The 26,556-nt window shown below is 39.1% G+C and overlaps 1 protein-coding gene across 2 annotated transcripts in view; it reads left to right on the top strand.

Moving 5' to 3' along the window:
* ANO10 (anoctamin 10) overlaps positions 1-26,556 on the top strand; it is a 126,309-nt gene that overhangs the window by 79,303 nt on the left and 20,450 nt on the right. For both annotated transcript variants that reach the window (XM_082043875.1, XM_082043876.1), the window contains exon 12: positions 949-1,065. In XM_082043875.1, the coding sequence (XP_081900001.1) occupies positions 949-1,065 (117 nt within the window). The remainder of the gene's footprint in view (positions 1-948; positions 1,066-26,556) is intronic.

Genomic DNA, 26,556 nt, shown 5'->3' with positions numbered 1-26,556 from the left:
AGCAAATTCCTGCATGCAAACATACAGCGTAGTGTTAGATCAGCCCTTGATAAAATGAGATTTAATGACACTTGTTGAGATGATATTTATATTCGACAAAAATGAAGAAACAAAACCACTGATTTAACAGTTTGACAGTAGGTTTTGGTGAGATGAGGGGAATGGTGAATGTTTAAGTGAAATTTGAAGACTGCTCAATGACTGGGTTCAATGGAACTTCATGCTTGTTTTCTTTTAAGTAAGATTATAACCTTTTGTGATACAAGATGCCAAATTAGTCATAATTTATGTGGAATGATTCTCCATTTCCTGGAAACTTTCTGTTTATGAGTGTGCCATTTCTTTAACAATTTTGTTGGTTTTGTTCTAATAGTTTCTGAGGAATGCTTTTAGTTTTTAATAACTTCTCTAATGCAGAAATTCTGGGTTCCTATTTTTTACAGTGTGCTTGTTTCATTTGTATCATGACATGTGCACATGTGTGCTTGTACATGTGCATGTTGTTATAATTGCATCTAATTATATGTAATTATATTTATATGTGTGTGTATACATATGTAAAAATTTCATTGTGGAATTATATGTACTAGGTATCACAATTTAATTTCTATGCACCAGTGATATGTTTTAAAAGCCATTCTTTTATTTAGAATCACAAATAGAAAATTGAATTAGAAATGTATAGTACATACTAAAAATAGGATTATTATGAAAATAAGACAAACTGTATGTGTTTATATTCAAATTATGAATGACTGTAAATAGAAAAAAAATACAGAGTAGCTGAGGCTTAGTGTGGTTATAGTCTGCTATCCATGTTGTACGTGTCACAAGAAATAATTGTTTATACCTCTATTACTAAAATCTGGCAATCGTATCAATATTATGCTGTTCTCTCCGTGCTTCAAACTCTATAGAACAATATTTTTCTTTTTACTCTTTTTCTAGCACTTGCTACTGGCAATAAAGTTTATCATGGCATTTGTAATTCCGGATAAACCAAGAGATATCCAGATAAAACTGGCCAAATTGGAATTTGAATCTCTAGAGGCCCTCAAACAACAGGTAAGAGCACCTGACATGCATAACAGTCAAAATTGTCGGCGGTCTGAAGTGAATGATAAACTAGGGAGGTTCCGTGTTTGATTTAGGTGGGTAAGTATGTAAATCTGGGGACTTTGAAATTCTTGTTTGCATTACATCACAATTAGCTCGCTGAGGCTGTTCCACCTCTGTGCTGCAGGTTGTGGTGGCAGAGCTGGGGTGGCTGCATGGAACCATCGCTAGCAGTGCCGTGTACAGCAGAGGGTATTAAATAAGCAGAAAACAGTGCTACTTTACTTCTACACATTGGGTTGTAAACTGTAGCATTTCAAACACTGCTTCATTTTCTGTTAGTCCATCACTGTTTAAGAAGTGGAGCAGAGAACTGGGAGTTCTGACCAATTCATCTGTCCTTTCAGCCCATCAGTGTATGTGAGGAAAATGGTTTTCCTTTTCAGACAACTTGAAGTTTCTGGCATGGCTTGTAGCGTAGCAACTGGTAAGGTCTGTTGTCCTTGTGTATGCAAACATAACTTTGTTTATATTGTCACTTTTAAAGGATGTTGGGCTCTATGGAACCTAGTTTCATCCCCTGGAGGTATTTGTTGTTGCAACACTGGGATTTCTTTCGTTGCTGAAATACCATCACTTAGCGCCTATGTAACCAGAAAGCATGAACAGACTGAACTTGAGAAAAATGCTTGAGAACTATGTATGAGGGAAAAGTAATGTCGCCTTATTTTCCTGTCCATACAATATTCTCAGTTTATTGCATAAATAAGGTATATTTTACAATATACTTTGCAGGCATTCCAAAGAAATTTAAGAAAATAAGGAAATAGATTTTTGCACTGAAAATCTGTATTTTAACGAGTTATTCCATAAAGAGTATGGTGGAGATGGCAAGAGGTGAAGAATTGGATTAGCTTCCGTAGGATACAGGGATTCTACAGAGCTGGTTTTGCAATGGCAGCGTACTTTAGGAGTTTCTGAGTGTACTATGCTAGGTAGGATTTCTAAGCTAGTGTACATATAAAAAAGGAAACAAATAAACAGATCACAAACAAACCAACAGACCAGCATGGAGCTGCAGAGACTGGCTCACCTATTTCTTTTTAGCTTAGATATTTTTACACTGCAGTGCATGGTTTTACATGAACATATTCTTTGTGTGCACCAGACGCAGGCTTGCAACCTCCTCTATACTGTGTTTTTTGTGTAGAACTGGAGATTACTATTTAAAACATCTACGATAGCTGAATGTGACAAAATGATCTCTTAATTCTGGGCAAACTAGGCCTGTAAACAATAGCCTGCCTTTTCTAGTTAAGATCCCACAGTTTTGTGTGATGCTAGAACATTGCTATTGAGGTCAGCACTGTCTCTCGTAATAAGACATAACAAACGAAATCCAAATTGCAATTGAATCTAATGCCTGATAGTTTTGTTTTGCCTTTCTCTGGTATGTCAGTGTGAAGTTACCAGGAGCTGGTCATGGATCTCATGTACTTTTTAGATAATATTAAAAGGAACAGGACTACATTTCTATTTTAGTTGTTCCTTATCTGTTTTCATTTTGTAGACAGGCAAAACTAGGCCATCCACTGGAACCTTAAACCCAAGTGAATACAGTCACCTTTGGTTATAATGTGCCAACTGGGATAGATACGGAGTCTCTTTCAATGAGTGTGCACATCAGCAGTTAGGACTTCATGTCCTATCCTTGCATCTGTGCATTCCCTACAATAATACAAGCCCGATCCCCAGTTCTTCAGGGTTGTTTCATTAATTCAGTAGTAGAAGTTAAATCTAAATTTAAATAATAACCAGAAGCCTTGCAGTTCTCACCTAATACTTTGAGTCTTCCTACAGAGTTCAGGAAGAATATTGGCTGTTTTTTAGGTGCCGTGGTAGGTACTTTAAACACAAGTATCTACCAGATTTCCTCTGGTTGATACTGTGATATGCATCCCATCAACATACAGAGATTTGGGCTTTTTTTTGGTGCCTTAGTTTTTTGAGTGAAAAATACTTGCCTTTAATATGTTGGCAGTGCAAAAAGATACCGAAGCATTCATTTATTTTAGAAGCATGTTTTCAAGTTTTTCCTCTTGTTACTGAGTCATCACAGTAATTTAAACTGTACATCTTTCAAGAAAAACAAAAAAAACAAAACAGAAAACAAACCAAACAACACGAAGAAAACCCCCCAAAACAACTGGTCTTAAAAAAACCAGGAACAAATATAAAAGTCTGGGGCAAATGTGTTGTGCTATCACATATTTCAGAAAAACTGGTTTATATACTTTTGTGCGAGTATGCATCACATTTCTCTCTTGATGCTGTCCAGACATGCATACTGTTGTATTTTGCCATGTGAGCTTTTAAAGTACTGCTGTCTTGGGATGGAGCTATTAGAAGGGTATTAACACTATCAGACTGTAAACCTCTAAGATGCCAAAATAGATTATTAGGCTCCATACATAATGCATGGAGAGAACATCTCCTAATACAGCTGCTTTGAACAATTGTATTGATTATGCTTGGGATCCTTAACTTTAGACAGTGTGAGCACCTTTACATTTTCATTAATGCCAAGCTAATTGCTTTTTAACCTGGTGCAGTGGGACTGTAACTGTTCAGTGTTCAAATCCATAGACACTGAGTTAGTGTCTTTTTGAAAGGGTTTTTAGTGTCTCAGCTCCCTAATAGAGATGACTGATCAACATTAGAGCTAGTTAAAACCTTCTATACAGTGAAAAATGCCATAATTAAAAAAAAAAAAACAAAAAGGACACTGGAATGACAGTCTTGTTTTGAAGATGTGAAACTCTAAGAAAGGGTTTTCTGAAGTTCTGAAATGTTCATTTTAAACGCTTCTTGACATAGGTTGTTGTGTTAAGACTGTTGAAAGGGAGTGGACTGTTGAATGGGTCATAATAATTTGATCTATTTTGAAAATACACGCAAAGTATCATAACAGAGTTTGTTGACATAACTCAATACTCTGAATCTGGTTTGGGGAATATGCTACATCTGTAGACTTTGCTTCAAATTTCCATTATGTCCTTCAGTGTAAAGAACGGTAGAGGAGGCTGGTTAGACTCTGTTTTAAGGTGGAGCTGGAGGCAGAGGATAAACTAAAGAGAATATGGATCAAGATTTTTAGAAGGATTTTTAGCAGGAGTGATGACATTCACACTCCCTCAGTGCTGTCTGTTGCTTTGTCACCCAGAAGGACACCTAGATGCTGGGCAACTAGAAATGGGTACTATGTGATGGACCCTTTTCTGGTGAGCATCATGGTCCTTCTTAGTGAAACAGCTAGCTAGTAAAGCGCGGTGAGGTGCCCAAGAGTCCCCTCGCTTCTTTGCAGTACTCTGCTCTGTTGGGTCTGTTTCTTGCAAGCACAGAATCATGCTGTGCTCTTCTGTCTAGTTGTTATTTTAAGGAAGACAGACCAAGTACAGGTGTGCTTGCAAGCAACAAGGGAATAGCCAATTAATTCTTCAGTGACTCAGGTATTACCAAAGGCGGAGGTGAGGACTGATGCTGTAAAGCTAGTGGGAGGACACTATCTAGCATTTTTGGGCAGCGACAGTGAAAGCTACACTGATAAACATTTTAGCTTCTGGACAGATCAAAGTTTAATGAATAGACAAAAGGCCCTCATGGTTGGAGACGGGTCAGCAGTCTGTCCTTGTAAAAGGTCTAAGTTCCAGAAACACAGGGCAACCACAGATTAAAAAGCTTAACTTGCATTTTGTGGACTAGATTACAGTCATGTTTTCAGGTATTATGAGATCTTCCCAGGATTATCTTCTTCTGATTCAGGCAAACATGAGATTAATTCCTCCTTTCTGCACTGAAGCTAGACCCAGGCAAAGCAAATGAGGGACCACCTGGGGGGAAATCATGCTTCCTGCAACTGTTTTCTGAGCATGAAATACAGAGAGTAGCAACTCCAACGTGGTGTATAACTAGTAGCCACTTTTCAAGGAAAAATAATGTTTTAAATAGTGAGGAATGGTGTATCTTTTCACAAAGTGCAACTATCTAGACAGCATCAGAATTAGCTCTGAAAACAAGTGCTTATTGATGTAAAAATGCTTGTGCTTTTTATGGTACGTTTGCATTAAAAACATCTGAATTATATACATTGGATAAAGATGTTTTTTCTATAGTATCTCCTTCACTGTCTCAGCAGAATAAACATAGGTTTGGTAGCAATAATACAGAAATAAATTTTAGTGCTAGAGTTTGCTTTTTCAGAGGAACTACAGGGGAACAAAACCCATCTTAGAGCTGGAGCAGAAATGCAGATGTGGAGGGGTTTTTGTTCTGTGCATCCCTTCCCAGTTCCCTCCCCACACCCAGCCCTTACTCTAAGGGGACCTAATCTATAAACATCCCATCATCCCTCTGCTCTAGCTTCCTTTCTTAAGGTGTTCCAGCCATTGGTGGCCAGTATCTTCTAACAGGAATGCCTTTTCCTTCTGACAAGTGAAGCCTATCAGGGCTTTATCTGAAGAAGCCTGTTCATCTGTTGGATAAGTGGTGTCCACCTCTAAATGCTCCACCAGAAAGAGACTCCAGATAGATAATATGCTCATGAGCAAAGGGCCTGGTCTGCTGATGGACAGTTGTCATCCTTCCTCAACTGCCAGTAATGAAAAGGGTCAAGTTTATTGAACACCAGCTGTGAGAATATGCCTCCTTTGTTCTCCCTGGTGTATTTATTTTCTGAGCGAGATAAAGCCGTCTAGTCATTCAGCCTGGGCCAAGTGGAGAAAGACCTTTTGTTCTTTCATTCAGTATCTCCCATGGTGGTTGTACCATCTACATACACCTGCTTTGTGGCGGTGGTATATTATGAATATCCATAAATATTTGCTTCAGTTACTTTAGAGTGAGAGCTAAGTGTTTGTAAGTCAGTAGTGCTCCTTCTGAATGGTTTCCAGCAGAATAACACATTTTCCAAAGCAACCGTGAGTACAACATTCACTAGGATTTTTCCAGCAATGTCATCCATTTCCTGAAAATGAGTCCCATGTGTTTCCATTCCCGCTCTGGGAAATGCAGGAACTGGAGAATGCTGTGACTGCCCCTGCATCTTTTTTGTTGACCAAAGCCTTCTTCAAAACACAATAGTGTGTTAATTGCTGTTTTTGAAAGGGATGGAGAGACAATGACAGAAAGAGGCAGGTGTCTGTTTGCCTAGGCGTAGCCACGTGGAAAATTTCAGCTCTTTTTTTCCCTCTTCCTATGGGTATTCTGGCATCTGAAACTTGCTGTTTTCGCCAATAAATCCTTCTACTTCAGGTAATTTCAGTGTTTTAACATTACAATTCACTGCATTGCAGCAGCTCTAAGAATTGCAAAGCTTTGTGATTGCTGAGTGCAGTGGCAGGACCTTGCCATTTCCCCGCCAGCACTAATGTTGTCCTTTGCAGAAGGAAGACCTTGAGCTGGAGTGTGCTGGCCCATCTGGCCCCTGTCCTGTCACAGTGTTCGGCCTCGCTGAGAGCAGCTTTCTGTAGCTTAGAGCAAAACAAAGAGATACTGATAACTTAAGGGTCTTCTGCGCTGGGCAACATCTGTGTTTGCTCCTTGCAGCAATTCAGGCTGTTGTTCATGCAGAGATTTTCTGTTTACTAACATGTCATGGTCAATGGTGCGGAGTCTAGTTGGAGGCCAGTATCTAGTGGAGTGCCTCAGGGGTCAGTGCTGGGGCCAATATTATTCAATATATTCATTAACGATTTGGATGAGGGAATTGAGTGCACTATCAGCAAGTTTGCTGATGACACCAAGCTGGGAGGAGTGGCTGACACGCCAGAAGGCTGTGCTGCCATCCAGCGAGACCTGGATAGGCTAGAGAGTTGGGCGGGGAATAACCTAATAAAATTTAACAAGGGCAAGTGTAGAGTCCTGCATCTGGGCAGGAACAACCCCAGGTTCCAGTATAGGCTGGGAGATTACATATTAGAGAGCAGTGTAGGGGAAAGGGCCCTGGGGGTCCTGGTGGACAACAGGATGACCATGAGCCAGCACTGTGCCCTTGTGGCCAGGAAGGCCAATGGCATCCTGGGGTGTATTAGAAGGGGGGTGGTTAGCAGATCGAGAGAGGTTCTCCTTCCCCTCTACTCTGCCCTGGTGAGACCACACCTGGAATATTGTGTCCAGTTCTGGGCCCCTCAGTTCAAGAAGGACAGGGAACTGCTGGAGAGGGTCCAGCGTAGGGCAACGAAGATGATTAAGGGAGTGGAGCACCTCCCTTATGAAGAAAGGCTGAGGGAGCTGGGTCTCTTTAGTTTGGGGAAGAGGAGACTAAGGGGGGACCTTATTAATGTTTATAAATATATAAAGGGTGAGTGCCATGGGGATGGAGCCAGGCTCTTCTCGGTGGCAAACAATGATAGGACAAGGGGTAATGGGATCAAGCTGGAACACAAGAGGTTCCACTTAAATTTGAGAAGAAACTTCTTCTCAGTAAGGGTGACAGAACACTGGAACAGGCTGCCCAGGGAAGTTGTGGAGTCTCCTTCTCTGGAGACATTCAAAACCCGCCTGGACATGTTCCTGTGCGACCTCACCTAGGTGTTCCTGCTCCAGCAGGGGGATTGGATTAGATGATCTTTTGAGGTCCCTTCCAATCCCAAACATACTGTGATACTGTGTGATGTCATGTGTCTCAGAACATGAACACGGGTGTGGTGGGTCAACAGAGCTGCTGGAACCGGCAGGGACCCTCAGAAATGTCCCTTCTTTTTTGTCTGGGGGAAGGGAGAGAACAGAATCCTTTGTTTAAAAAAAAATTTTCTTTTAACCATTTAACATTAGGAGAGCATGAGTGATTACTGCTTAACATCCTGCTCATTTATCTTGTAAAATGGGAGCTGAAGACAGTTTTTGTGAGGCTGAAACAAACGCAATGGATTCCTGCCTCATTCAGCGCTGTAATCACCAGAATTAGAGGGCTCAGGAAAGGACTACCTGTAGCTTCAGGACTACCCTCAAAACTTCGCTGATAATCAAACCAGCAGCTCATTCTGTGCTTGCTGGCAGTGCTGAGCAAACACAAAGCTGCAGTCAGACAGGAGGAAAGGCAAGTAGCTGAAATGAAAAGATTTTGTTCAAATAGTCAAAGATTTGCAGAACAACCTTTAGGACAGACTGGTGAAACCTGAGCTCAAACATTAAATATAGGTCAAAACATAATGCAACGAATTAAAACACTTGCTTTATGTTTTGACACCCCCCCCCCCCCCAATCCTTAAAAATAATATTGTTTCTAAAGAACAAAGTATTTTTACCAAAACTTATTTTTTTCAGTATCAATGTATAGCTGCACATTTTTTGCTAGGCTCTACTGGTTTGTGTAATCAGACACAACTCTCAGGTTAAAATAGCATCATTACTAATCATTATTGTTTGCTGTAGGTTTTTTATTTTAAGAGTTCAAACTTGTTAATTCAACTTTTCAAATGCAGTTTTTCCCTGGTGAATAGTCAGAATGCTTTCAGACACGTCAATATAACATTTGCATGTGTTTGGTAGCAGTGGGGATACAATGCACGTAGGATTCATTGTACTTTCATAACACAGTTTTTTAAGCAAATAAAGACTTGCACCCAGTCTCTGGAGAACATATTGATTTCAAACATAATTTTGCCAGTGTACTTTAAACAGGAATTCCTTTAATGCTGGGCCTTTCTTGAGAGTATGTTTCTGAAAACTACTTTCAATATAAAAGTGCTAGCAAAACCAAAATAAATTATGATCCTTTAAGAAAAAAAAGTAAAGCCATTCATTTGGGAAGAAGGTTTTTGTGTCTCCTTTTGTGATGTTTTAACTGAAGGTGAGGTGACACCAAGACTGTTTGCAGACAAGTTAAACTTTTAAATGTGGGACCCCTGAGAGCTAACAGTATAAATATAAACTTTTAAATAGATAGGAGTATAATGTGATGGTAAGTGATACTTTTGCATGCTCTTAATGGGAACAGAAATAAACAATGCACCAACTTCCCAGCAGGTGTAATTTTATTTTCCAACAATCCAGTTGTTCTTCATGACTGTTGCCAGGGGTAAACAGTCCATTGAGATATGTTTCTGTAAGAGCTAAGTCCCCCTGGAAAAATAACCTGCTTTACCTTTCCCAAATCTTGACCTAGAGTCTGGTGGTGGAATGAACATCGATCAGTTCAGTCCCTTCTTTTTGCCTGACATCCCAGATCATTGACAAGATATGATCTCAACAAGGAAACCTGGAGTAAGGGGGTAGGATAAAAACTAGGTTAAAATTGTTCCTACTGTAAGAGTACTGCAGTTACATCAGACTTTCATAGTTTCAGAACGCAGAGGGGATCCCAATTATATGTGAACTGGTTTGAATACAAGGGAAAAGGCTATTCCACTTCCCATACAAATGAGAGTAAAGTTCCCAGTGAGATCTGATTTCAACAACTCTGGTAACCAGCTTTCAACAGGACATTCACGTGTCTGTAGTTACAGACTTCTAAATAATGGTTGCATCTGTTACTGAGAAGGTGAAGGACTAGAGGGAGAGAAAAAATGAATCTCGTGTCTCATTACAATTCCTTCAAAAGAAAAGAATCCCTAAAGATTACACTTACTGTGATTTGATAATGGAACTTTCTTTATAGAACTGAATAGCACTTGGTGATGAAGTAGTATTTGTTGTAAGCAGCTGTGCACTTCTACACACCTATCACATTTTAAATATCCTTTTCTCTATGCCACATTAGAAGATCCCAGTGAGAAAAAGAAGCCTTTAAAAGAAATGCTAGTTTAATCAAAGAAATTAAACTTGACTCTGGAAAGCTTTCTCTGTGAGCAGGAAAACAGCAAATAGGATACATCTCAGCTTTTCAGATTATTTCAGTCAAATTTTAGATATTTGATTATTACCTGATTATCCCCCCATAAACACACTATAAAGAAAATACACTTTCTTTCTTTTTTTAAGATGGCTTTTATGTCATCCTACCTACAGGGAGAACTCTTTCTGAGACTAGTTGGAGGTCAAAAAGCAGGAACCCACAGAATTCCTGAGAAAAGAGACAAAATTGTAAAAGTGGGTTCGTGTCAATGTGTCACTAGTGATGGCACTTGCACTGTGACTGAGTCTTTGCACATACTGTGCAGCCTGATCGTGGTGATTCTAAGAACAGGTATCAAATATGATGTGTTGCCTACGCAGCCACTGGCGTTTTATTCATTTGGAACTTGAAAAAAGTCTGTGTGCCTACTGGTGCTGCCTTGAATACTCATATATTTTGTTGTATGAGGGACAGCACTCTGATATGTATCTGTCATTTCAGTGAGGCAGGTAAGACACGTGCCAAATAGCCAAGTCCTCGTGATATGTATGGATTGATAGTTTTTGTTCTGAAATGAGATGTAATTGCTTGTCTGAATAACATAAAAAGAAAAAGAAGTGTTTTATATGTATAAATTTTGTATAAATTTCACAGTGTGCATGAATACTTCAATATGTTATATATGTGACTTAAGTAGCACATGCTTTTTGTATGTCAGAGTATGTAAGTGGTTTTCAAACTCTCATTGTGGAGTACTCTGTAAAAGTGGTTTAATGGACCATTGCTTCTTGCACTTTCAAATTCTGTACCTTTTCCTGGCATCTATAGAGTTGATATGTATTGAGATAGGTGATTTTCAAAAGACAGGATAAAAATTAGTACTTGTTATGTCATTCTGTATTATTTTCCCTGTTTTTCAGTCTGTGGTGTTGGCCTGAAGATCTAAGTTTTCAGAGGTGGGCCACAGGTTTTTTTACAATCAGAGATATGTACAAATAAATAGAGCATAAACACTGTCGACAGTGTATACACAGATAAGGAACATTTTTGCTCAATTCACAAGAGACAGCAAAATCTGTCAGTCCAGTTAAGGACTGTGTTGCAGAGTAAGAGAGATGTTCTCTACAGACATTTTGATCTGTTCCCTACTGAATTCCTTCCCAGCATTGTCTTTCTTGATACTTTCTGCTGCAACTATGGCTTGAGATTCAACCTTATAAGGGATCCTTTGTTGCTGAGTCGTGTCCCTTGACCATCACAGGCTGGACCCCATCCTGCATGGTTTGGATCCCTGTCACACAAGCAGTGTGAGCTACTGCTCTGCACTAGTGATGAACATTAAGATTACTTTTTATTTTTTTCATTTTTTAAATTTTTTTTACTGTGAACCTTTCAGTGTTAGCAATGAATTGCCTTAAAGCATTACCTTTCTTCTTTCTCATCCTCTCATCTAATTGAGGATGGGTGGAATTGTTGCTGTTTCTTCTCCAAAGCTAGGTAGAAAAAGACTGCAGTGCAGGAGGTTTCAAGCTTTGAATGCACCCGGCTCTGAAGGCGTCCTATATGGGGGACACTTGCCTGGCAGGCAGTGCAAGTAGTAGACTCTTAGTCAAATTACTGTCCCCTGTTAGCCACTGAGGTCCCACAAGCTAAGCAACATGTGGCAGCATTGGGGTTTTGACTTAGGGTTTTTCTGCCACTTGTAATTTTCTAGAACAAGTTATCAATTCGTATTTCATTTACATTCTTGTAATTTATGCATGCTATTTGGCAGCTCAGTTTTGTCCACTTCCTCTCTTTTGCTGCTTCTCAAAATTTGTGATAATTCACAAATTTAAATGTAGTACAGTTTGTGCTGATGAAAACCATCCAAGTGAACAGATGGATGTGAAGCAGCTCGGTCCAACAAAGGTGTGTTTATTTGTTTTAACTCCAGTGCATCCAAAAGCTTCTGCAAACTCTACATATGTTCATCTGTGTTAGTTTAAAATTAATAATGTCTGACATAGTTATCTCCATTGTATCAGAACAGAGAACACCCACTTGTTCATAATTAGCAAATATCCATTCTGTGTCAATGCCCATTTTCTAAAACTTACTGTATCCATAATATAAAGAACTTTGCTATGATGTCTTAAATATTTTTGCCTTCTACCCAGACTGATACTTAGAGACTATGTTTAAATGTGACCTTTAAGAGCTCGTGATTTCGTAGAAACATAGACTGGCGTAGTTTGGAAGGGTCCGCTAGAGATCATCCAGTCCAACATCCCCATGTTGAGCTAGGGGTATAGCTAAAGCTCCGTGTAGACTCAGAAAGGTCATATTTTTAAGATAAATACTTTCCTCAGAATGATGCTTTGTCAGAGAGATTTTGGTTTGTTTTTTTTTTTTTTCCTACTTGCTTTGGAAGATTATAATAAACAAAATTCATTATTTGTTTTCTGGGACACACTGAATTGTATGTGAGCTTTTCTTTGTAAAAACGTGCCATTCATGGGTAAAACAAAAAGCCCCAGCTCTGTCATTAGTAGAGATGCAGGTGCTTTAACTCCAAATGGAATATACACATGCGGTGGGACAGCACCAGCAAAATTTAGTCTGTGCATTTCATAGATATTATAACAGAGGAAAGTAGTATTTTCACTAAGTATTGTGTAACCATGTGGAGATATGTTGTTCACTACTCGACTGCAATGGGACTGGTAAATGATGAGGGACCTTAGAAACTTTGATCCTGTAACAGAGCATGACACGATGTCCAGTTCCTAAGGAAGGAGCAAAGGCAGCTGCTGCATGTGGAGGGGAAGGGAGATGGAGTCCCCTTTTTACCCCATGCCAGATCAGGCAACAGGACCACATCCCTGTGTTGAGTCACTGAGCTTAGATGCAGGTATGGGGTGTCAGTCACAAAGCAGTTTTAACTTTCTTTTCTCTCCATTTCGTGTGTGTGTCCCACCAGAGCAACCTGCCAGCCCCCTTAGGCAGGGACTGGTAGCACTCCTGTTTCCCAAAGGAACTTGGTTTTGGCTTTTTTTTAGTCTGGTATGTAAGATCGGGAAATTAGAAAGGAGCTGTGGTGCCATGCCAAGAATGCAGGAGATGAAGATGGGCAAGTCTGCAGGGATAAGGCTGTAATAGTAATGTAATGTAGTGCACATTTAAGATGCCTGCATAGGAAGAAGTTTGTATCTACCACAGGTCCATTTATAAGCATTTTTTCCCAATAGCAGTAGTTATTTTTAATACATGTACAAATGACTCTCTTGAGTTATGTGACAGTCTGGACCAGCAGTTTGTAACCTTTGCTGCCATAATATAGGGGAGATTATTTAGTGATGTGAGTCTTTTATAAGAGTCAATTTATTTAGCTTGTCAAGAAAAGGGTTGAGAGATGCCTCATGATGTATTTATTTACTAGTGCGTGGAAGGATAGCAGGAGACTTTTTAACCTTCTTGATAAAAGTGCAATGCGGCCTAGTGGCTGAAATTATTCGTTACATAAAGCAGGCACAATTCTGTATCTGTGAAAACAGGTGAATGTTGGACCAGATTAGAAATGGAACGTGTCAAGGACAAACCAAACTTTTTATCAAAGATGGTACGCCATGTCTACCAGCAGCCACAAGCAGATGTCTAGGAAAGAGCAGGACACCATGACAAGTAGGTGTTGTGCCTCCTCCAAAAACTCTCCTACCTTCCAGTCCTTTTTAGCTCTGATTTTTCTAAGCCAGATACAGTTTCTTTGCATTTAGTAATATTAAGTGACTTTTTTATTCCATGGTGGTGTTCTGTCTCCCTTTGAACCATTTTTAGCTTTAGGATCCACAGTGTCCTTCGGCAAGAAGCGCTACAACTCATTATTCTCAGTGCTAAGAACATGGACTGATTATTTGCAGATGTCTTCATGTATTCTAATCAGGTTTGGTGGAAAAAATTATTAGCTTTTCATATGAGAAGAGATATTTGGCTGAGCTATCAAGGAGGTCCTTTTAGCTTCTGGAATCTGTGAATTTGAGTTTTCTTAGTTTTATTTTATGGGCTTTGTGGAAAATATGATGACCTGGTTTGCTTTCGGCTTGTTAATGATGCTTGCAAATTTGCTTTAAGACAATTAGTGTAATCAAATCATGTGCTTCAGGGCTCTAGCTGACTCCCTTTTTCCTCTGTTTGTGTATAGATGGCCAAATAATGTGAATTGGTGCAGATTCCTCTTTCTTGGGGGCCAGGTTAACATTTTGCTAACACAACGATTGCCAGACTGATTACCAAATCTGGGAAAATTCAAGTTGGCAAGGTTCCTGTAGTTTCTCCAATTATGGGATGGTACATGAATCAATTTACCTAATCTGTTCCTTACCACCACAGGGGGTATATTAGGTGCTCAGTGTACTTTCCCGTCCTTTTCTCATGGAAAATTGTTTAATCTGGCAAAAACCTGAAAAGTCTGAGAACTGTCAGTTTGGTAGTTGTCATTAGATGAACTATGCAGGCGTTGGTGGTTGATTTCATGGCCATTTATGTCTTTAAAGTGCACTGGGAAGTTATACGGCAACATAGCAGTGACATTGTTTAGTTTCTTAAAACAGCAAAGGTCATTTCTGTCACTTGGGACTGGGACACTGAAAAGTCCATCTTCCAAACTCTGTTAACTTTTTAGAAGACGAAAATATTACATTGATGAGGAGTAGTTTTATGTTGCGTAATAAATTTAGTTGTTTTCATGTGTGACTCTCAGGAAATTGTATTGTACATCTAAAATTTAAATTTAATTACAAATTAAAAGTAAATACTGTATTAGTAATTAGCTATATGGGCTTTCTTATCAGAGGCATTTATGTGTACAAGGGTCAAACATTCATTTCACATTCTGTTTGGGGTTTCCTGCACTTTGGGGGGTTCTGCCCAGCAGCTCCATAATGTGTAGCTTGTTTTCTGCAGCCTGTGCTTTCTACCTAACAGTTGAGCTACATCTTTCTTTTGTAACTACTGTATGCCCTTATTTATTTTCTTAAAGGCACCTTTATAGTTACAACAGGCAGTTTTTTAAAAGTTCAGCTGAATGTAGGCAGCTGCTTTCCCTGGAGTAGATGCATTTAAAAGTTACTGTCTTTCTACTCATGTATTGTGTGCACGTTTTCCAGAAAATACTAATCATACTGGGTAGCTTTGAGGGCAAAACTGTTGCACTAAGATAAACATTTGAGAGTCTGCTTTAATGCCCAAAGCCTCTTATCTTTTTTAGGTCAAATTATCTTGTATCCTCTGGCTGTGTTTCTAGGCTTGCAACTGGTAAATGCTGCTTTTTAAATTCTTCTAAAATTCTGTGTTTTTGTTGACAAGGTTAAAGAGAGGATATCTCACAATTAAGGTCCCATGTTCAATGGCAAGAACAACATAGTGATTCTACTTTCTTACAGCACTTAAGAAGAATGCTAGTTGTATTACACTTACAATATTACCTATGCTTTTTGTATTCTGCCAGTGTCAATATAATAATACTGGTGCAAAATAGGGATGTTCTGTTGCAACAGTGTGCTAGGAGTTAAAATTTTTATTGACCAGAATGTATGAATTCAAGTCATTTACACTTTTAAAGTTTTCTGCAAGACTTTATTTTACAAATACTGTTTCTTGCAAGCTAGAAATAATTATAAGCTAACATAGTTGAAAAGAAAATATTATGTACTGTGTAACTATCCTAGAAAAGATAAATAGAACTAATTTCCTTAAGAGCAAAATGCCTTGTTTATTCTTGCATTGAGATCAGCCCAGAAAAATAACTGAGTTAATAAGAATTGGTTTTTCACAAGATTTCCTCAAAAGTTTTAGCTTTCTTGTAAAATAGATGAGTCCTACACAACAAATTTCCTTTCCTTTCCTCCTCAGTGAATGCCCTCAGCTAATATTTGCCATGCATTCAGCTAAAGATTTGATTATTGAGGAATGAGAAGAAACATTTGTAAAGACAGGGGTTTCTGTTGCTGTGAAACAGTGGCTGTAGTGCGTGCACAATGCGATTTTTCTAAAGTTGGGTTTACTTGCAGGGGATGTATGTGGAAATGTCAAGAAAACCAAGAGACCTCATCTGCTTGTGCTGGTATCTCGCATGATGCCGTCAGTGTCTGTAATCTGGGGAGATTGGGGGGAAGCAGGGGAGGAGGATAGTGTTAGCAGTTTTTAAAATATCTCCTTAAAAGCTGGATAGGGAGAGAGTTGGAGAGGAAGAGCTGTCGGATAGTCAGATGTATCCGGGAGATGGTTTGGCTGTCACAGTATATGGAGGTTATGTAAGGTGTATAAGCACGTTGCATAAGTGCTCCCTGGTGCTCCGGGTCAGCGGCTGCTCTTCCAAAAACAACCACCGCCCGCCCGAAACCAGCCCAGAAACACAGGCAGCACACTTGGAAAACGGGCATCTGCATTAATTCTGCAGCAGTGGCAGCGTGTTTGCATGAGATTATGTATGTGAGTACACTCGGAAGTAATGGAAGGATTTGCAAGAAGAACAAAATCAAATGCCCATAAGAAATGAGTTGAATTTTATTTTGACTAAGTGAGAATCAGTATAAAAGAGCAGATCATATGCAAAAGCTTGTATTGCAGTGGAGTGTGTTTCAATACCATATTTGATATGGTGGGGAGTTTTTAGGCCCAGCAGGAAGGATCTTCTGTTTATATACAGTCCGAATAAGCATTTCTTCGCATTTGGAAGAAAAACAACTGCAGCTCAGCTTTTGCTGGCTTTTTTGATATTGCTAGTAAAATCTGTAGATCTAACTGCAGTTCCCTTGCAAACAGGAGCATGGATAGTTCTCTAGGGGGAAAAAAAGAAAGGTGGGGAAAAATCTGCTGAGGCCTTTTTAATCCATCACAGTTTAAGATCAAGACCAAAAGGTGTTTGATGACAACCTTTTCCACCCTCTGAAGCAGATTTTAATGGTAGCAGTCAGAGCTCCACTTGTCATGCTTTGGTCAGATAGCTGCAGCACCTTCTTGACAGTGTGCCAGATTTTATTGATATTGTAGGTTAAATGGTTGAAATCCCTGTTTTTAGTAACTATAACAAATGATAGTTCTACAAGATGTACTCTTCTCTTTAAGTTATTGGAAGGATTGAATTCAGCTTTGCGAATGAGCGCTCCTTTTCATCCCTCAGCTTCCTCTCAAAAAATTCACTCCGGGGTGGGGGAGGTGGCAGAATACCTTCATACAAATGGCATGAGGTCTTTGCAGGGAGCTTGTTTTCATCCGGGTGTTCTGGAACACAGATGACATGTCCTCTCCGTGGGTTCCAGAGGCCAAGTGCTGACAGAGCGCTACGATGGTCACTGTCCAAACAAACCAGGAGTAGAAACACTTTGCTTTGGACTTGGGGTATTCATTACCACATTAAACTGAAGCTTCTGTACCTGTCAAACATCTAACTAAACTGAACACAAGTTCTATTAAAGACATCTCTTAGATGTGGTGTCCTGCAATCACACTGGTCTTGAAAATCCTAAGAAAAAAGGATATTCCTAAGGTTCCACTACCATGATACAGATTGTGCTATAATTCCTAATTGTGCTATAATTGTGCTATAATTTCCTAATATGTAAGTTCAACCTATAGCACAGTTACCTCCTCTGCCTGATCCTGCTTCACAGAATTGCAGTTGGGATCTGCATTTTTATTCAGTGTGGTGGCTTCTGACATGTCACAGTCGAGTTAATACAATTCATTGCCAGAACTTGAGGGCAGTTCAGCTATAGGTCAGAACCTTCTTGTTCATGAAACAAAGAACAAAATTTTCTGTAAACTGACTTGCTAAGTAAATTGAAGGAAATTCTGTCTGTTGGCAGTCTAATGTTAATCACCAACCTTCTGTGAAAAGCTCTTTCCTCTTTTGGTCTGTTGGCTGGTCCTAGAGCAATCACAGCTTTCCCTTAACTCTAGGAAGAAATATTCAGCAGAAGTTGCTGCAGCCCATTTTCCTGCTCTAGTGCCATAAACCACGTTCTGTCAGCTCAGAACTGCTACGATCTCATTGACTGGTTTGTGAGCCACTTCTTTTTGCTTTGATGGTGCAAACCGAGTTTTGTGTCTTTTCCTTGAAGAAAACCTTGGTTCTGGTTTCCTGTGTCTGGGAGATTGCCCCATGAAGCCACCCTGCAGTCCCTGCTCTGGTTGAACAGAACATTTGACACATACCTTCTGTCCATATGGTAACTCATTGCCAGTCGCTTGGAGTGGGATCTCTTTGGGCAGTTATTTAAAGAAGAATAATTATTGATGTGTTGTAATAAGTAATAGGTTGTTCTTCAAGATGTATAGCCAATGTTCATCTTATCCTGTACTCTAATTCTTTGCCTCAACAGTTTTATATCTTACTGCTTCATTATTGATAAAGAAACGGAGAGCTGCTTGTTCCTTCTCCAGGTGGATGCCTGGGTGACAGAAGATACAGAGAAGGCAGAGTTACTGAATGCCTTCTTTGTCTACTCTGCCAGAGACTGTCCTGAGGAGCCCTGTACCCCTGAGGCCCCAGAGGAAGTCAGGACAATGCAGGAGTCTGCCTTGGTTGATGAGGACTGGGTTAGGGAGCAATTAAGCAATCTGGACATCCATAAATTCATGGGTCCAGATGGGATGGACCCATGGTTGCTGAGGGAGCTGGCTGAGATCATTGCTAGACCACTCTCCATCATCTTTGCCAAGTCTTGGGAAACGTGAGAGGTCCTGAGGACTGGAGGAAAGCAAATGTCACTCCAGTCTTCAAAAAGAGCAAGGAGGAGGACCTGGGTAACCATAGACTGGTCTGCCTCACCTCCATCCCTGGGAAAGTGATGGCACAACTTATCCTTGGTGGCATCTCAAGGCATATCAAGGATAAGAGGGTCATTAGGGGCAGTCAACATGGCTTCACCACAGAGAAGTCATACTTAACCAACCTCATAGCCTCTTATGAGGATATAACCAGGCGGATAGATGATGACAAAGCAGTAGATGTGCTCTGTCTTGATTTCAGTAAAGCATTTGACACAGTCTCCCACATCATCCTTACAGCTAAAGTGAGGGAGTGCAGTCTGGATGATCAGGTAGTGAGGTGGACTGTGAACTGGCTGAAGGAAAGAAGCCAGAGAGTTGTGGTCAGTGGTGCAGAGTCCAGTTGGAGGCCTCTATCTAGTGGAGTGCCTCAGGGGTCAGTACTGGGGCCGGTATTATTCAATATATTCATCAATGATTTGGATGGGGGAATTGAGTGTACTATCAGCACGTTTGCTGATGACACTAAGCTGGGAGGAGTGGCTGACACGCCAGAAGGCTGTGCTGCCATCCAGTGGGACCTGGACAGGCTGGAGAGTTGGGCGGGGAAAAATTTAATGAAATATAACAAGGGCAAGTGTAGAGTCTTGCATCTGGGCAGGAACAACCCCAGGTTCCAATATAAGTTGGGGAATGACCTATTAGAGAGCTGTGTAGGGGAAAGGGACCTGAGAGTCCTGGTCGACAGCAGGATGACCATGAGCCAGTATTGTGCCCTGTGGCCAAGAAGGCCAATGGCATCCTGGGGTGTATTAGAAGGGGGGTGGTTAGTAAGTCGAGAGAGGTCCTCCTTCCCCTCTACTCTGCCCTGGTGAGACCACACCTGGAATATTGTGTCCAGTTCTGGGCCCCTCAGTTCAAGAAGGACAGGGAACTGCTGGAGAGGGTCCAGCGTAGGGCAACGAAGATGGTTAAGGGAGTGGAGCATCTCCCTTATGAAGAAAGGCTGAGGGAGCTGGGTCTCTTTAGCTTGGAGAAGAGGAGACTGAGGGGTGACCTCATTCATGTTTATAAATATGTAAAGGGTGAGTGTCATGAGGATGGAGCCAGGCTCTTCTCAGTGACAACCAATGATAGGACAAGGGGCAATGGGTATGAACTGGAGCACAGGAGGTTCCACTTAAATATGAGAAGAAACTTCTCAGTGAAGGTAACAGAACACTGGAACAGGCTGCCCAGGGAGCTTGTGGAGTCTCCTTCTTTGTAGACATTCAAAACCCGCCTGGACACATTCCTGTGTAACCTCATCTGGGTGTTCCTGCTCCGGCGGGGAGATTGGACTAGATCATCTTTTGAGGTCCCTTTCAATCCCTGACATTCTGTGATTCTGTGACTTCAGGATAGCCAGACCACAGTGATCATGGCTGTCAAGTGTATCACCAGCAAAATCCATATGACAATATAACTTAAAGAACTAGTTAGAGTAAAATAATGTTTCTTTAGCGTTTAGTTTGTAGGTAACCCAAGGGGCAGATGAGTTAGCTCAGTATTCTAGTTCTGTACAGTAATCTGCACCCAGACTGTTACCTTTGTCTGACAAAAAGAGTCCCTGACTATAAATTAAATGTCGTTTGTGGGGATTGTTTGGTATAAATATGGTCTTCTCGTGTCCCTGCCCTATTCTCTCACATTTTGTACCTGCTTTTCTTATTCCATCCATTGTGCTTTTTTCTAAAAGGGTTTTTGTCTTTATTAGTTTTGGTGTGTAGACTCTCCTGATCTTTTCAGGTTTTCATTTCTTTGTTTTACTTAATGTTTATAACCTCCATGGGAGAGACTTTGTTAGGCTGTAATGCAGTGAGTTTCATGAACCTGGTTTAATAAATGTGCTCTTTGCCTTGTTGCAGTTCACCCTGAACTCCAGTCAGCTGTTAGGCATTTTAAAGTCCCTGTGCAGTGAGTATTTTGAAAACATCCATTTATTCGCCACTATGAGTGTTCCACAGCTCTACACACAGTGACAATGGAATTAATCCAGGAAAAGAAACGAGCTGAAAAAAGTCATTTAAGTACCCATGCCAGCCTTGCTCCACTAGGCAGTTTGTTTACAGTGATTTTATTAGGACACAGACAAAGAGCTAAGGAAGAAAAGAATCTATTCTGAATTGTGCTCTTCACTCATCACAATATTCATTATTTGAACAAAATCTCCCAGCCTCTCAACTAGATAAAATTGCATTTAATTTACCCTCATTATACACACATTTTGGTTATAGCACTCTAAATACTCAGTTCTTGAAGGCTTTCATTTCAATGAGAACAGAATGTGCTGGTTGGGAAAGCAAGCCTGATGCAAACAAAATTGAATGCTGAAACCTGAAAGTGAAACTTGAGGGAGGTGGAAGAGAGACAGGAAAGGTAGTTGCACATGGCACACTCATAGGATGTTCCTTCATTTGATTTTTAATTTCACGTTGTTACCCAAATCAAGAGATTTCATTGTCTTCACAGTTGAACATAATGAGAGATTCCTGTCTTCATCATCCTGTTGAAATGTACATTTACTGTGAATTCTCTAATTTCTATTTGAAGTACATCTTCATTTTCCTAATGCACTAACTCCTGTGCATGTATGTATGTCCTTACATACCTGCATGGGCATATGGTGGGTCTATATGTAGCCAAATGTCCTTATAACTTTTTTGGTAATACTGTATCAGCTTGTCAGTGACAATTTTGATAGTAATTGTGATACTGAATCATTCTGTAGCTGCTTTATTTAACTTCTATTTATTATTTTAGGATGCTTTTTTAAGTTGTTTTTTTTTTTTTTTTTTTACCCTCTGGGTGTGTGTGCAGCTTATGGCTCTGATACTGCGTATGCTTATCTGCAAATATAATTTTATCTGTATGAACTGTTCCACATCTTGTAAAATAACTTTCATGTGTCTTTTTGAGATAGAAGTTCGATTAGAAAAGTTAGACTGCTCATGAGAAATTTTTAGATGTATTAAGCCCTGGAATATTGGAGTAGAGTCTGGTTTAATTTCACTGGCTGGTAATAAAGAATGCAGATTTAAGAAGGTCAAGCCAGTGACTGTTACAGCTGAGTGGAAACCACAGCTTCTGAAGGCTGGATTGATGAATGAATGCTCTGTGGTTGTGCTTTGTATCTACTCAACTAGAAAAAGAAAAGATTACAGTAACATCATGAATCTGTAAGCAACGTGGGGTAATATGTTATTTTCCAAACATGGCTCAATTAAAACAGGAAAAGCATCATTGCACAAACACAATGAGCTTGACTTTGATATTGTTTTGAGAAGATGCACACTGCTGGATAAACTTTCTGTTCTTTTATACACTCAAGATATTAGCTACTTTAGCTATTGGACAGTATTTCTGTACTGTCTAAGGACAGTCCCAATGCCTGGTATATCCATAGGTACAGATACTTGCCATGCACCTTAAACCATTAAAGTCAGTGGATAGGTATAGAAGTTAAAGACCTCTGTGCATGTGAGGAAGGAAAAATATTTTAACAGCATAAAACCTCTATAACTCATTTGAAGTATTTGTAAAGCACTAGTATTTTGCTATCATAGCTACTATAATTAAAGTATCAGCACTGAATATTATATAGACATACTGGGAGAATTCACTTTATTAATAGATATGCTAGTGTCCCCTGCTCCAGGAACAAAGTAGAAAAAGAGGTTCCTCTGGAAGATAATTGAGAACAGCAAACTAACTTTGAGTGATGAGCCATCTATGAAGGAACCGACCTCTCTCTGTTCACTGTAAATGGAGCATCTCGGGACAAGTCTCCCTTAGGGTAAAGCATTAATATCTTCATGGATAGACACCAGCTTGGTCCATAATATAAATCCTGCTTAAAAATGAAAGCCTTTATATTTTGACCGAGTAAGGGTTGAAATTAGATATGTCATAATTTACTTGAGGGTGATTAATGGGGTCCATTAACAACAAGACTGAATTGTAGCTTCAGAAAATGTGAGTATCATTGTGCTTGGTACTGTCTATTCGTATCTTTTATTGATCTTTATTTAAATAATATGTCTTGACTGAAATGGATGAATGGAATGTCCTTTTAAGTAGTAATCTAGACATAGGTGCATTTAAAAAAATCCAAGTGTAAAAATATATACTGTTTTTGCTTGTTATCCTGTGTTGTTTTTTTATAAATATCTTAGATGAGTTTAAAGAACACTATGACCAAAATGGTTTGTATCTACTCGTTTGTTTGTTTATGCCTAAAGGTCTTTCCATTTTCACTTTTAGATTTGTTTCCACCATTATTATAATCACCCTGTTACGCAGAGGGAAAGTATTCAATAGATTTTCCTGCAAAGTATTACACAAGAATGATGTAGTACACCAAGGGCAGAGCAAAACAAACAAACAAAAAGACATACGATGTTGTCAGAGATGAGCATTTTAAACAAACAGTTTCTGTTCTAAGCTTAAGGACTTTTGCACCTGCGGCAGGTATAAAATTAGCAATTGAAAATTGATTTCAAATTGATTGAATACCTTGAAATGAACACACTAGACAGCAGCCTTTGTTTCCAGGGCAACAATCAACTGTCTTCCTGAGGACACAGAAGGTGTTTAAATGACATCTTACTAAATTTAAATTTTACATTCATTCAGAATATCTGGAACTATGAAACTTTTGTAATGTAGAGTAAAGCTCTCAATACATTTTTACCCAGTCATGAGAAGAACTCACTCCTACTAAATATATTGCCTCCTCAACACCGTATTCTAAATATGTTACAGTTCATGCTGTATTTCCAATTCCTCACTGTGACTATTATAGGAGACAAGTAGTAGTATCTATAGCTAAGATTATCTACTGTTTTCTGTTACATTATGCTAAAATTTTAGAATAATAGCAATATATATATATGTATCAGGTATTTTGGCAGATCTAATCACAGTTACACCTGATGAAGAGCTTTTAGCCCCCACAGGAAGACAAGATCATGATGACTCGCTAATGCCTGATCATGGTTTTATGAAATGTTCTTTATACGTTGAAAGTGATTTTTTTTCAGGATACTTTTTATGGATGTTCATGGAAATGTTTTCCGTACCGGTGTGGCAACATAAAAGAACAACCAGTGATTTTTGAGGGAGAAGAATGAAGCTAGGAAACTATGGCAGCATTTCTTTGGCATAGATGGAGAGAAGAGTTCCCCCTCCGTGTCAGAGCAGAGCAAGTGGATGAGCAGTAGATTATGAAACTTCTGAAAGTCAGAAGTTAGCTGCATATGAAAGAACAGTGAGCCAAAGAGAATGATAATAAAGTTAAAGGGACAAATTAGAAAGATTATTGTGGGTTGTTTTTCAGTGGAATAGAGGGAGGGATGAGTGCAGGCATATTAGAGACTCAGATTCAACTGAAATGGAGACGGAGGAATTTGGTGTTGGAACAGGTTTCACGTTTGCAAATGATTCTTTGCTCTCTAGTTAAGCATTTTATTTCATGAATATGCAGATGAAAGTTCTTAACACATTTTGGAGATTTGTCTAGCTTGTTTGTGATGAGTAGATTTGGAAAATAACGATCCCGAGGCAGCACTATTGGGGAGAAGCAATTTACCGAATAATGTAAGTACTTCTGCAATTCCTTGGAGACAGAATTCTCAAATTACAGTTTCTAATTCCATGCAAATATATTAACCTGAAAATGTAACCTATTTAATTCTCTATACAGAAAAGATTGGTTTGTTTTGGAGGTTTGTTAGTCCGCAGATATACTTCTCTGAGAACTATCTTTATAGTGGTTTAGAAAGACTCAACTGTTTTCTAAAATATAAATATTAAAACCTGTGTAACTTTCCTCTGGAGTCTAAATGGTGAAATGTACAAATCTGTTTCACTTCATTACTTTTTAGAAGAGCCAAGAAGCACTCAAGTCTTCAGCTGGAATAATCAGCCCAATTCCATTAGATTTGAGAGCCTCCTGCTCCCAAGAGATCTATGCCAGAGGTGTTTTTTGGTGATGTTTGATGCTTTAAATGCCTTTTTTAGTTTTCAAAGACCTTCTAAAACGTAGACAGCTTCAGTTATCGATACCAAAATGGGAACTGAAGGTTTGTTAATGATATAATGATTGTAAAATGGGACTGAAGTGAGAAGCAGTAAATTGAAGGGAACTTGCCAGACCACAGTTCTGCTCCTTGTGGTCTGAATCATTATTCAAGGTTTCACTGCAATTTTTATTTCTCCCAATAGTCTTAACTCAGTCTGTGACAAGTTAGGTGATGGTCAGTGAGTGAGGTTGCTTCACGTTAATTTTTGTTTTCATTGTTGAGTGGCAAGGTGAATACTTTCTTCTCTGCCTAGAACATGACCACTGTTCCTTCATTTACATGCTGTTTTTTATTCAGGATACACAGTTCTTCTATACAAAGCATAGAGCACAATCTATACTTAAGCAGTGCAAAATCAGAATTGTCTCATTTGCAAATAAATGGTGGTTCTACATAAGTCTTCAAAATTATAATTATGCTCACTACTTTTTGTTTCTCTGTTGCCTGCTTAATGTATTCTGAGCTGCAAAGAAGGTGGGGATTTTGCAGAAATAATGTATGATAATGTAATCAAAAGCCAAAAGTGAGATTTTCAGAAATGGTGGTGGAATAAGTGTCTAATTTCCACTGTCTATCACTACAAATTATGTGTGGCTTTTAGAAATATTGGAAAAGTTCAGCTTTTCATTCATTTCAGTCGCCAAATAAAAAACTGAGTCAATGCTATTGATCATCTTTAGACTCAAGCAACTGTTATGAGACTGGCTGAGACTAATTTTGAGGTGAACATCCTCCATAATAATGTGTGCAATCCAACTGTTACTCATAACTGCAAACAACTGGAAAAACTATTCACTTAATACAGTGAGTTAAATAGCGTCTCTTGAACGTTGCAGGGAAGAACTTGCAGTGGTCTCAGTAGAGACAACACGTGTTTCTCCTTTCCTAAAACTAGCTGACTAGCTCTTTTATGTTCTAGTTGTTTGTAAATGCATTTGCACTATAAATTTTGTTTTATTACGAGCTTCTTCTGTTTTGTATGTTTGCGATATAAGGAAAACAGTAAACAAAATACTAAATTACTTTTATCCTGGGAGGCCAGATTCCATAGTAATTTAGATTCTGATGAAGCAGCTGGGTATTTAAATACTCTCCTAAAGTGTTTTCTATAAGACACTTGTCTTCATTGAGCTGTCTGGTGCTCTTCAGATGCTGCATTTGATGAAAGAAGTGGTTTGATACATATAAATAGGAAGACACATAATTATTTATTGAGATATGTCATCACCTGAATTCCCTGTAAATTAAAAATAACATGAAGTGCATTAAAAAAAATACTATAATGCTCAGTCATGTGGCAGTCTTCCTGCTGTTTGTATAGTATATTGTAATTTTATTTTCTAGCTTTTTATGCTTTTACATGTTTCAGAAATTTCAAAGTTGTATAGTAAAAAGGCTTATAGTAGCTCCCAAATATAAATAAGCTTAAAAATAAATCCTGCAAAACTGCAATGATCCATTTAATAAAGTACCCATTTTTGTAAATGCCCTGAAAGGAGTGGGTGAAAATAGTGTGACACATCATGTGGGCTTAATCTGTTTCGTATAAATTTGCTGTGAAAGCTCTAGTTCAATATAGATAATGTGCAATCTGTTCTAAACATCCAGTTGTACAATAAGGGTAATTTGTGAGAGACAGTTATGGATCTCAAGAGCCCTTTCCTCATTCGGAGTATTGAATTAATCTCCTCCTAAATGCTCATTCAGAAAGTGCCAGAAGACTGCTCTGTGTGGTTGCCATGGCAGATATTATTCTGCTGGCTCCTTGGAGAGCTAAATTTCTGTAAACTGTGAGTT

The sequence above is a fragment of the Streptopelia decaocto genome, assembly GCF_964273445.1.
Source record: "Streptopelia decaocto genome assembly, chromosome: 2".
Taxonomy (NCBI): Eukaryota; Metazoa; Chordata; class Aves; order Columbiformes; family Columbidae; genus Streptopelia; species Streptopelia decaocto.
This window is presented reverse-complemented; position numbering and strand designations above follow the sequence as displayed.